Consider the following 13,492-nt stretch of genomic DNA (forward strand, 5'->3'; position numbering starts at 1 on the left):
GAATGAAGAGGAGGCGTCTCCTTGTACTTTTTTCTTGGCACTTCTGGCCGTACAGCTGTAGCTGGGGCCATGCCCTGGCCACCCACTTTGCAGGGGGAAACAATGAAGGCGGCAGAGTGATAAACCAGTGTTTCAACCCCTTCTCAAAAATTGTGGGTGTCCAGGATAGTGGACCCCCACCGATCATAAAGTGATGACATATCCTATTAATAAGACCCCCTTTAGAGTGTAACTGTTATATTTTTTTATTTGCTAGTTCATTAGAGCTCGGCATGTATACCCGAGTTAGTCTGTCAATAATTGCCAAAAGATCTGTAATTACCTTTCCACTGCTCCCTTAAAAGACAATTGCTATTTCTTATCTGTCTCCGGCTAAAAAGACAGGAAGACAGAGGGGCGGTCCTTCACACTGCATGGCTGATTTAAGCTTCAGATTGAGGAGGCGTGTCTCTCAGTAATCCAATCTCATTGGCTGACAGGAAGCTGCTGGCTACAGCAAGTGTGTATGGGAAGTGAGGGAAAGCAGTTTTGGCCTCAGAGAACTGGCAGAGGAGCCATCTCGAGAAGGTCCTCATATTGTAGATGTTAAAACAGCCATAACTAAGGCAAACACTCAAAGAAAACAGTGGTATGTGAAGAAACTAAATATTCTCTACCAGCAGTAACACATGTTAAAATAGATTTTTTTATGAAAACATGACAGTTACACTTTAAGTAAACTTATTCCATTCCCTATTAGATCTTTGACTAGATGGCTCTCCAAAAGCCAACACTTCCTCTAAGAAGAGCATTCAAAGCCTAAACCCTTCATAGTAACTGTATCTATAACTTCTAACAAGTACTAGATACCTCTGGGTAATCTCCCTTCACTTTTCTTCTGGTGTCCCCTCCCTCCTCTGTAGATTATGCGGAGTTCTGTTGTCAGTCACTTGTCTTCTAGGTGAACATTTGTATCATGACATGTGTGTGGTAACTATATAAATACCTACAGTACATAAACTGCATATAACACTTCTAATTAGTATTGAATACCTCTGGGGCATCTTTCTTTCCTTTCCTTCTGGTGCCCCCTCCCTCCTCCGCAGATTATGTTGAGCTCAGTGGTCAGTCACTTCTCATCTTCTAGGTGAACATTTGCATCATGACATGTGGGCGGTAGCTATATAAATACATACATTTGTATCTGCTGTGCTGAAGACTTCTTCTCCAAGCTGCACAGACTTGTCCAAGGATCCTCCTACTCAGGGAAGAGGAAAGAATCTGAAGAAACTTCTTCAGGGCAAAGGCAAGTGGGGAAATTTGCAGGAAGGAGAAAACTTGTAAGTTGTTTGCTATCTCATGGGGGTGCAGCAAAATGGAGGTAGACTTTTCAAAATGTCAATGAGCTTAGTATCCTACTATCCAACCCTCACAAATTGTTCAGGAGCCTCCCAAAAATCGGGATAGCTTCCTGACCAACAGAAGGACAGGAAAGTCTCCAAAAAAGCCAGGAGTCTTCTATAGAAGTGGCCAGTGGTCAGGATACCTCCCTGTTGCGTACCTCTGCGGAAGATCGGACATGGCATTGGACTACCAGCAGTCACCACTAGAGGGAGCTCATTACACACTCTAGTATAAAACAGCAAGCAGAACGCTCCTAAGCTCCATCTAGTGGTGGGAGGATTTGAAAACATCCATGGCATCCTCTGTCTAAGCAGAGGAAATGGAGCTTTGTATCAGAAAAACAGAGCTCCGACCGTTATAATAAAGAAAGACACATTAAGAATTCATACAGAATTCTGAACCTATTTAATAAAAAAAAGAAAAATCTCATTGAAGACAGAAGAATGGCGCCATGTGTTTTCATTTCTATTTTCTAAGACATATTTGGTTGAAGGACAGGCTTTCTTCACCCTCTTTATACATACATAACATGAGTACACCGCATGATTACTAATCCGCTATCACATCAGCTACATGAATGACATACGTATCTATAAATCTGCATTAAAGATATTTCACAGCCTACACTTATATAGGAAAATACACATTTCTGAGCACAATGTCTGAAAGAGGCAGCTGATGCCAACGAACAACCGCCATTGTGTGGATTACATGAATGCCATCATTGTGTTCAACACATAAAGTACGTAAAAACTGTAAGTAAGTGAAGATGAAAGCCGCCATTGTGTTGAAGGTACATAGTGTAGCTTTCACCAGATACATGTTGGCTGGGATTACGTGAGCCCTCAGTGGTGGTCCAAGGTGTCTGTACCATACTGGTAGCCCATGTGGCTAGTATGGGGCACATGGAGAGGGAAATCCAACTCAGGTTGGCCCATCACCTCTGGTTGGTTTGAACATACACAAAGCTTCTCCTCTGAAGGGCACCGCAACATTGGCCACACATAGGGGAAACCAGCCAAGGGTCGTAGTGCCTCTTCGAGCGTGGAGGTAAAAGCCCATATTGATATTTGGTTTGGGACCCACTCTCCTCTCTGTGAATCCCTAGTTGTGCTTGATGGTCCATAATCAGGATTTCAACATGTTTCTGTAGGCTAAAGCAGTGGATCTTTCCAGCTGTTTCTCCAGAAGGACGTCAAGATCTTGAGACTTCTTGTCCAGCTTCTCCACCAAGTAGAAGGTCGTCTGTAGAAGATCATCCATCATTAGGAAGTTTTTCTTGATTCTAAGGAAGAAGAAGAGTCCAAGAAGAAAATGAGAACTGGATTAAAAAAAAAAATGGATTAAGAGTAAGACTACACTAATATGGTTATAAGACTGATGACAGGTGTATACAAACTACCAAAATAATTATATGGCGGGTATTGGTATACCCTGGGCATCTCCTGTGTATAATTATATATGTACAGCTGGTATAAGTTATACATCTTCTTGTATATAGTGATATGGACCATGCTGGTATAACCTGGGCATCTCCTGTATATAATTATATATGTACAGCTGGTATAAGTTATACATCTTCTTGTATATAGTGATATGGAGCATGCTGGTATAACCTGGGTATCTCCTGTATATAATTATATATGTACAGCTGGTATAAGTTATACATCTTCTTGTATATAGTGATATGGACCATGCTGGTATAACCTGGGCATCTCCTGTGTATAATTATATATGTACAGCTGGTATAAGTTATACATCTTCTTGTATATAGTGATATGGACCATGCTGGTATAACCTGGGTATCTCCTGTATATAATTATATATGTACAGCTGGTATAAGTTATACATCTTCTGTATATAGTGATATGGACCATGCTGGTATAACCTGGGCATCTCCTGTACGTAATTATATATGTACAGCTGGTATGTTATACATCTTCTTGTATATAGTGATATGGAGCATGCTGGTATAACCTGGGCATCTCCTGTATATAATTATATATGTACAGCTGGTATAAGTTACACATCTTCTGTATATAGTGATATGGAGCATGCTTGTATAACCTGGGCATCTCCTGTATATAATTATATATGTACAGCTGGTATACGTTATACATCTTCTGTATATAGTGATATGGAGCATGCTGGTATAACCTGGGCATCTCCTGTATATAATTATATATGTACAGCTGGTATAAGTTATACATCTTCTTGTATATAGTGATATGGAGCATGCTGGTATAACCTGGGCATCTCCTGTATATAATTATATATGTACAGCCGGTATAAGTTATACATCTTCTGTATATAGTGATATGGAGCATGCTGGTATAACCTGGGTATCTCCTGTATATAATTATATATGTACAGCTGGTATAAGTTATACATCTTCTTGTATATAGTGATACGGACCATGCTGGTATAACCTGGGCATCTCCTGTATATAATTATATATGTACAGCTGGTATAAGTTATACATCTTCTTGTATATAGTGATATGGAGCATGCTGGTATAACCTGGGTATCTCCTGTATATAATTATATATGTACAGCAGGTATAAGTTATACATCTTCTTGTATATAGTGATACGGACCATGCTGGTATAACCTGGGTATCCCCTGTATATAATTATATATGTACAGCTGGTATAAGTTATACATCTTCTTGTATATAGTGATATGGAGCATGCTGGTATAACCTGGGCATCTCCTGTATATAATTATATATGTACAGCTGGTATAAGTTATACATCTTCTTGTATATAGTGATATGGAGCATGCTGGTATAACCTGGGTATCTCCTGTTTATAATTATATATGTACAGCAGGTATAAGTTATACATCTTCTTGTATATAGTGATACGGAGCATGCTGGTATAACCTGGGTATCTCCTGTATATAATTATATATGTACAGCTGGTATAAGTTATACATCTTCTTGTATATAGTGATACGGACCATGCTGGTATAACCTGGGTATCCCCTGTATATAATTATATATGTACAGCTGGTATAAGTTATACATCTTCTTGTATATAGTGATATGGAGCATGCTGGTATAACCTGGGCATCCCCTGTATATAATTATATATGTACAGCTGGTATAAGTTATACATCTTCTTGTATATAGTGATATGGAGCATGCTGGTATAACCTGGGCATCTCCTGTATATAATTATATATGTACAGCTGGTATAAGTTATACATCTTCCTGTATATAGTGATATGGACCATGCTGGTATAACCTGGGCTTCTCCTGTATATAATTATATATGTACAGCTGGTATAAGTTATACATCTTCTGTATATAGTGATATGGAGCATGCTGGTATAACCTGGGCATCTCCTGTATATAATTATATATGTACAGCTGGTATAAGTTATACATCTTCTTGTATATAGTGATATGGAGCATGCTGGTATAACCTGGGCATCTCCTGTATATAATTATATATGTACAGCTGGTATAAGTTATACATCTTCCTGTATATAGTGATATGGACCATGCTGGTATAACCTGGGCTTCTCCTGTATATAATTATATATGTACAGCTGGTATAAGTTATACATCTTCTTGTATATAGTGATATGGAGCATGCTGGTATAACCTGGGCATCTCCTGTATATAATTATATATGTACAGCTGGTATAAGTTACACATCTTCTGTATATAGTGATATGGAGCATGCTGGTATAACCTGGGCATCTCCTGTATATAATTATATATGTACAGCTGGTATACGTTATACATCTTCTGTATATAGTGATATGGAGCATGCTGGTATAACCTGGGCATCTCCTGTATATAATTATATATGTACAGCTGGTATAAGTTATACATCTTCTTGTATATAGTGATATGGAGCATGCTGGTATAACCTGGGCATCTCCTGTATATAATTATATATGTACAGCTGGTATAAGTTATACATCTTCTTGTATACAGTGATATGGACCATGCTGGTATAACCTGGGCATCTCCTGTATATAATTATATATGTACAGCTGGTATAAGTTATACATCTTCCTGTATATAGTGATATGGACCATGCTGGTATAACCTGGGCATCTCCTGTATATAATTATATATGTACAGCTGGTATAAGTTATACATCTTCTTGTATACAGTGATATGGAGCATGCTGGTATAACCTGGGTATCTCCTGTATATAATTATATATGTACAGCTGGTATAAGTTATACATCTTCTGTATATAGTGATATGGAGCATGCTGGTATAACCTGGGTATCTCCTGTATATAATTATATATGTACAGCTGGTATAAGTTATACATCTTCTTGTATACGGTGATATGGACCATGCTGGTACAACCTGGGTATCTCCAGTATATAATTATACATGTACAGCTGGTATAAGTTATACATCTTCTTGTATATAGTGATATGGAGCATGCTGGTATAACCTGGGTATCTCCTGTATATAATTATATATGTACAGCAGGTATAAGTTATACATCTTCTTGTATATAGTGATATGGAGCATGCTGGTATAACCTGGGCATCTCCTGTATATAATTATATATGTACAGCTGGTATAAGTTATACATCTTCTTGTATATAGTGATACGGACCATGCTGGTATAACCTGGGCATCTCCTGTATATAATTATATATGTACAGCTGGTATAAGTTATACATCTTCTGTATATAGTGATATGGAGCATGCTGGTATAACCTGGGCATCTCCTGTATATAATTATATATGTACAGCTGGTATAAGTTATACATCTTCTGTATATAGTGATATGGAGCATGCTGGTATAACCTGGGTATCTCCTGTATATAATTATATATGTACAGCTGGTATAAGTTATACATCTTCTGTATATAGTAATATGGACCATGCTGGTATAACCTGGGCATCTCCTGTATATAATTATATATGTACAGCTGGTATAAGTTATACATCTTCTTGTATATAGTGATATGGAGCATGCTGGTATAACCTGGGCATCTCCTGTATATAATTATATATGTACAGCTGGTATAAGTTATACATCTTCTTGTATATAGTGATATGGAGCATGCTGGTATAACCTGGGTATCTCCTGTTTATAATTATATATGTACAGCAGGTATAAGTTATACATCTTCTTGTATATAGTGATACGGAGCATGCTGGTATAACCTGGGTATCTCCTGTATATAATTATATATGTACAGCTGGTATAAGTTATACATCTTATTGTATATAGTGATACGGACCATGCTGGTATAACCTGGGTATCCCCTGTATATAATTATATATGTACAGCTGGTATAAGTTATACATCTTCTTGTATATAGTGATATGGAGCATGCTGGTATAACCTGGGCATCCCCTGTATATAATTATATATGTACAGCTGGTATAAGTTATACATCTTCTTGTATATAGTGATATGGAGCATGCTGGTATAACCTGGGCATCTCCTGTATATAATTATATATGTACAGCTGGTATAAGTTATACATCTTCTTGTATATAGTGATATGGAGCATGCTGGTATAACCTGGGCATCTCCTGTATATAATTATATATGTACAGCTGGTATAAGTTATACATCTTCCTGTATATAGTGATATGGACCATGCTGGTATAACCTGGGCTTCTCCTGTATATAATTATATATGTACAGCTGGTATAAGTTATACATCTTCTGTATATAGTGATATGGACCATGCTGGTATAACCTGGGTATCTCCTGTATATAATTATATATGTACAGCTGGTATAAGTTATACATCTTCCTGTATATAGTGATATGGACCATGCTGGTATAACCTGGGCTTCTCCTGTATATAATTATATATGTACAGCTGGTATAAGTTATACATCTTCTGTATATAGTGATATGGACCATGCTGGTATAACCTGGGCATCTCCTGTATATAATTATATATGTACAGCTGGTATAAGTTATACATCTTCCTGTATATAGTGATATGGACCATGCTGGTATAACCTGGGCTTCTCCTATATATAATTATATATGTACAGCTGGTATAAGTTATACATCTTCTTGTATACAGTGATATGGACCATGCTGGTATAACCTGGGTATCTCCTGTATATAATTATATATGTACAGCTGGTATAAGTTATACATCTTCTGTATATAGTGATATGGAGCATGCTGGTATAACCTGGGCATCTCCTGTATATAATTATATATATACAGCTGGTATAAGTTATACATCTTCTTGTATATAGTGATATGGACCATGCTGGTATAACCTGGGTATCTCCTGTATATAATTATATATGTACAGCTGGTATACGTTATACATCTTCCTGTATATAGTGATATGGACAATGCTGGTATAACCTGGGCATCTCCTGTATATAATTATATATGTACAGCTGGTATACGTTATACATCTTCTTGTATATAGTGATATGGAGCATGCTGGTATAACCTGGGCATCTCCTGTATATAATTATATATGTACAGCTGGTATAAGTTATACATCTTCTTGTATATAGTGATATGGAGCATGCTGGTATAACCTGGGTATCTCCTGTATATAATTATATATGTACAGCTGGTATAAGTTTTACATCTTCTGTATACAGTGATATGGACCATGCTGGTATAACCTGGGCATCTCCTGTATATAATTATATATGTACAGCTGGTATAAGTTATACATCTTCTGTATATAGTGATATGGAGCATGCTGGTATAACCTGGGCATCTCCTGTATATAATTATATATGTACAGCTGGTATACGTTATACATCTTCTTGTATATAGTGATATGGAGCATGCTGGTATAACCTGGGCATCTCCTGTATATAATTATATATGTACAGCTGGTATAAGTTATACATCTTCTTGTATATAGTGATATGGACCATGCTGGTATAACCTGGGCATCTCCTGTATATAATTATATATGTACAGCTGGTATAAGTTATACATCTTCTTGTATATAGTGATATGGACCATGCTGGTATAACCTGGGCATCTCCTGTATATAATTATATATGTACAGCTGGTATAAGTTATACATCTTCTTGTATATAGTGATATGGACCATGCTGGTATACCCTGGGCATCTCCTGTATATAATTATATATGTACAGCTGGTATAAGTTATACATCTTCTTGTATATAGTGATATGGAGCATGCTGGTATAACCTGGGTATCTCCTGTATATAATTATATATGTACAGCTGGTATAAGTTATACATCTTCTTGTATATAGTGATATGGAGCATGCTGGTATAACCTGGGTATCTCCTGTATATAATTATATATGTACAGCTGGTATAAGTTATACATCTTCTTGTATATAGTGATATGGAGCATGCTGGTATAACCTGGGCATCTCCTGTATATAATTATATATGTACAGCTGGTATAAGTTATACATCTTCTTGTATATAGTGATATGGAGCATGCTGGTATAACCTGGGCATCTCCTGTATATAATTATATATGTACAGCTGGTATAAGTTATACATCTTCTTGTATATAGTGATATGGACCATGCTGGTATAACCTGGGTATCTCCTGTATATAATTATATATGTACAGCTGGTATAAGTTATACATCTTCTTGTATATAGTGATATGGAGCATGCTGGTATAACCTGGGTATCCCCTGTATATAATTATATATGTACAGCTGGTATAAGTTATACATCTTCCTGTATATAGTGATATGGAGCATGCTGGTATAACCTGGGCATCTCCTGTATATAATTGTATATGTACCGCTGGTATAAGTTATACATCTTCTTGTATATAGTGATATGGAGCATGCTGGTATAACCTGGGCATCTCCTGTATATAATTGTATATGTACCGCTGGTATAAGATAGCCTTCACTTTTATATAATTTCGCTGGTAAACTCCCAGCCAGTAATTCTCATAGAGAAATAACCTACATTTTCTTCATTCTATGGAAGAAACCTCTTGATGAATGTTTTCTGTTGTGTCACTTCTCCCTCTGTTCATTAATGGAGGGTCGGTGATGAATATATACAGTATATATATATCAGGTCAGTGGCTCGGTCTGTGTGTAATGGGTGTATCAGAGTATAAGATGATGGAAGATCTCAGATGTTGGGAGGTACAGGGTCCACCGCAAGAAGAGTATTATAGTAATCGAAGAGTTAAAGATAAAAAAAACCTTACTCCTAAGGGAATGACATTGTCCATGTTCGTTCAGAAACAATATCTTGGCTATCCACAAGTATGCACAGATGTAGCAGAGTTGACTTTGCAATTTAAAGCAACAAAGGCCCATTTATTTAAAGGGCTTGTCCCATGAAAAATATTCTTAGGTTTTCAAACCAGTCCCTGGATCTGAATATTTTTGTAATTGTATGTAATTAATAAATTTTGCATAGCCACAGAGTTATTCAATAAAATTTATCTGTATAGCGCCACCTGCTGTTTCTTTTTTTCTAATTTCTTTGTCCTGCTCACTGAGATGGCCGCACATGCTCAGTTTCATTTTTCAACTGCCTCCTGAGCTTTGATAGGAAGAGAGCTCCAGCAGAGTAGACACGCCCCCTGAGCTGCAGCAGAATGGACACGCCCCTTAAGCTGTCCGCTTGATATAAATCTAGCCGAGTAATGAATGTGGAGATCTCTGGATCCATGTGAGGTACAGGGCTGGTTCTAGCTTTGTTAGAAAGAGATTGTCATGTACTGTATGATCTTTGATTTTCATTTTTTATATTAGTCATGGGAGAACCCCTTTAACTTTTTTAGCACTTGCCGACAATGTGCTTCCTTCACACGTGAGTTTTGGGGCATCTTGTAAAACTACCAAGCATCTTTTAGCATTTTAGCACTGCTGATGGATTCTTTATTGTAACTTTTTAAACGTTTCTTTTTTTTTCTGGTGTATTTTTATTTTATTTTTTATATGTCTTTTTTTTATTAAGGTTTTGGTTTGTATAGGATTTTTTGAGTCTTCCAGAGAAGGCTATGGGAAAAATTGCCAGGAAAAAATGAATAATAATTCAACTGCAATGCAAAAAATTTTTTTTTTTGCATGTATTGCATTTAATAATGCACTATAGAATTTAAGGTGACACCTGGCTATGTAAAAACAGGGGAAGAAAAGCTGCAAAAACAGCAAAAACAGCACAAAAAAAAAACTAGGTGTGAAACTAGTAGCAACATCAGACAATAAAGGAATTTGTGCCACCATACATTTTTTTCCCAGCTGTGAGATATTCTCTTTACTTAATTATAATGGTGCCCCTTGGTGTTACATCTGTATAATAATGTGAACGTCCACCTACTAAGGTGGTCGCGCATGATCAGTTTCATCCTTTAAATGCCACCAGCTGGATTTACTGATAGAAGCTGTAACAGTTTCAGGGAGAAAGCTGCAGCAGAAAGGACGAGTCCCCTGAGCTGTGATAGGGAGAAAGCTGCAGCAGAAAGGACGAGTCCCCTGAGCTGTGATAGGGAGATAGCTGCAGCAGAAAGGACATGTCCCATGCATGAGCTGTGATAAGGAGAAAGCTGCAACGGAAAGGACACACCCCATAAGCTGTGATAGGGAGAGAGCAGCATAAAACATATTCTTATAATACGTGGTTTAGGGGTTAGTTATCATATTCCTATTAGATGCCTGGTGGTCTAAAGTGTCATAATGGTTAATACCTAGGATCTCTGGTGGTGTAGGTTGATGAAGGGCTACTATTGATATCCATCGTTCATGGTGGTCTAGGGAGTTTATGTGGTAACATCTAATATCTCTGACAGTCTAGTGGGATTTTGTGGTTATTATATATTATAATCACAAATATGTCTGAAAAGTCAGAAGGGCTCAAGTTAAGATGAGCCCCCCCCCCCCCCCTTTCCCTCTATTGTAGGGTGTTGATTGTTTGCCATGGCAGCCAGGGGCCAAGTGAAGATGCCAGGCTTGCCATGTTAGTGCTGTTATTACAGCTTGTGTTACACTGGTTGTCCAAGTCTGTCACAGCTCTGCTACTTCTATTAGAAACATGACCCAGTAAACACTACTACTCTCATTTCTGCAACCACCACTCCCCTCGGTTCCTTGCTGTGTGAAGTTGCACGGCTGCCTATAGTTGCTAATCAGCTTGCAGCTATAAGACTGTGGTGCTGACCTCATTGCCTTGTCAGAGCAGTAAGGTTCCTAGTTTGCTACATTTCTGTTGTCTGGCATCGATCTGTGCCTGTTTACTGGATTCAGCCTCCCAGCAGCCTGCCCTGACCTGTGCCTGTTAACTGTTGTGAACCTGCCTGCTGCCTGCCCTGACCTCGGACCTTTATCACAAGAACACAGCCTGCCCTGACTCTGGCCTGTTTCTGACTAAGGGTTTGCCCTGTGACACCCATGGATCAGCTGCCAGCCACAGCTATTTCCCTATTCCAAGAGGTAGCGGCCTAGAGGCTCTCTGAAGCGAAGTCCTGATCCCTGTATACCGGAGAGTCGCCAGGATAATGTTCTTAAGTTTAGCCCAAAGTCAAACTGGTTGTTTGACACAGTGGTTCCACTACAGAACTATGCAGTGTATTATGCAAGTGATCTACTTCACATTCCTGCACTAATGGGCCTTAAAAAAAAGTGAGGCCAGTGAATTACTGCAGTGGCACACATGACCCTGTCTGGAAGTTAACATGTTGGGGAGTGAAATCACCTATGCACTGGAACCGACTGTCACGTGGGGAGTAGGGGAAAAAACTAGGCCTGGACACCAGGAAAAGGGAGCCCTACTCCTGGCCCTGACTCCTAACCGTATGAGCAGACCCAGATGGTAGGTGGCTCATACACAGGAACCTCGGACCCTGAGTCACCCTGATGATCCCTGAATAAAGGTTAGCAGCAAGAAAAAACCTGTTCCTCCAGAACAAGGACGAACAGGAGTCTCACAGGCCAAGCAGCAAGGTTAAGGGAAGACAGTGAGCAGCATCTGGGTCGGCAGGTAAGAACCCAGTGATACGACAACACACCGGAACGACAAGCACTTACCTGCCGCAGCAACAAGGTGAAACACCAGCACCAAGACTACCTGGACCCACATGTGGACTGAATGCATGGCGGCACCAGGCAGAGCTGCTCACTAACTAGTGGTTTCCCTTCCGGGGAACCCAGGGGCCCTCTCACCGAAGACACAGACAAACAGGGGAATGTCTAGCAACCATGCTGGAGAACACACACCAAACAGACCAGACATGGAACACAACACTAGACATAACAACACACCCTGTACATAAACCCTCACCAAAGAAATACAAGGGAAGGAAGGGGAAAATACGTAAGGATGACATAGAGAAGACAACGGATGACCTCAGTGTCTAACTAGGTGGCACTCACACTGAAAGGATGGAATATCCAGGGCAGGAGCATAGCTCCAGCATGCACCAAGGCTGGATAACTACTGACCTCACGCTCAAAACACCAGATTAAGAAGAGCCATAAGGCCACACCCAGAGCACACCTAGCCAGGAAGTTAACCCCTCCAGCACCAGACAGGGAAAGAACCACAAAAAGGAGGAAAGCACAAACATGCTGCACCACAACGCTTTTCCCCTGGAAACCAGCATGCACGGCTAACGTGTCACGGTGCACAACAACAAGACCATGACACATCCGTAACACGGACTGGCGGGGAGCAAGTCAGTGGATTACTTATTTTACATGGGCCACATTCCAGGGCCTAAATAAAAAAGATCTCAAAGCTGGAATACCCCTTTTATGTTACAGAAATGCACTGTCCAGATCCTCTGAAGTAGGAGTTAATGGCCACAGAAGCCGAGTGAAGCCCCATCACTTGGGATAATGGCACTATTATAACCTCATTAATTGTAGACGGTTTCTGCTATTATTTTGCACTTTTTGGAGTTGCTGATTTCCAGGCCGTTACCTGAGGGTGCAATCAGAAGATCATCAATCATCCTAACAATCAGGTTGTGTCCTGATGATTTGTATCTAATTATTCTTCGGTTATCTGCAGACAGATAGGATCTGGAGGACTACTAAACATTTACAAAATAATGAGGGATGAGACGGTTCACGACCAAGACAGGGATGAAATGAAGTGCACTCCTACTTACAAGAAAAGTCATGTCCTTTACCATCAGTTACCTTTGATTGTTGCGGTTG

General features: G+C 39.1%; 1 protein-coding gene across 1 annotated transcript in view; it reads right to left on the reverse strand.

The window, feature by feature from the left end:
- Positions 1–1,745: 1,745 nt before the first annotated feature.
- LOC122934980 overlaps positions 1,746–13,492 on the reverse strand; it is a 78,345-nt gene continuing 66,598 nt past the window's right edge. The window contains exon 3 of the mRNA XM_044290675.1: positions 1,746–2,668. Coding sequence (XP_044146610.1) covers positions 2,512–2,668 — 157 coding nt within the window. The 3' untranslated portion in view covers positions 1,746–2,511. The remainder of the gene's footprint in view (positions 2,669–13,492) is intronic.

Source organism: Bufo gargarizans, chromosome 4 (genome assembly GCF_014858855.1).
Source record: "Bufo gargarizans isolate SCDJY-AF-19 chromosome 4, ASM1485885v1, whole genome shotgun sequence".
NCBI classification, from domain to species: domain Eukaryota; kingdom Metazoa; phylum Chordata; class Amphibia; order Anura; family Bufonidae; genus Bufo; species Bufo gargarizans.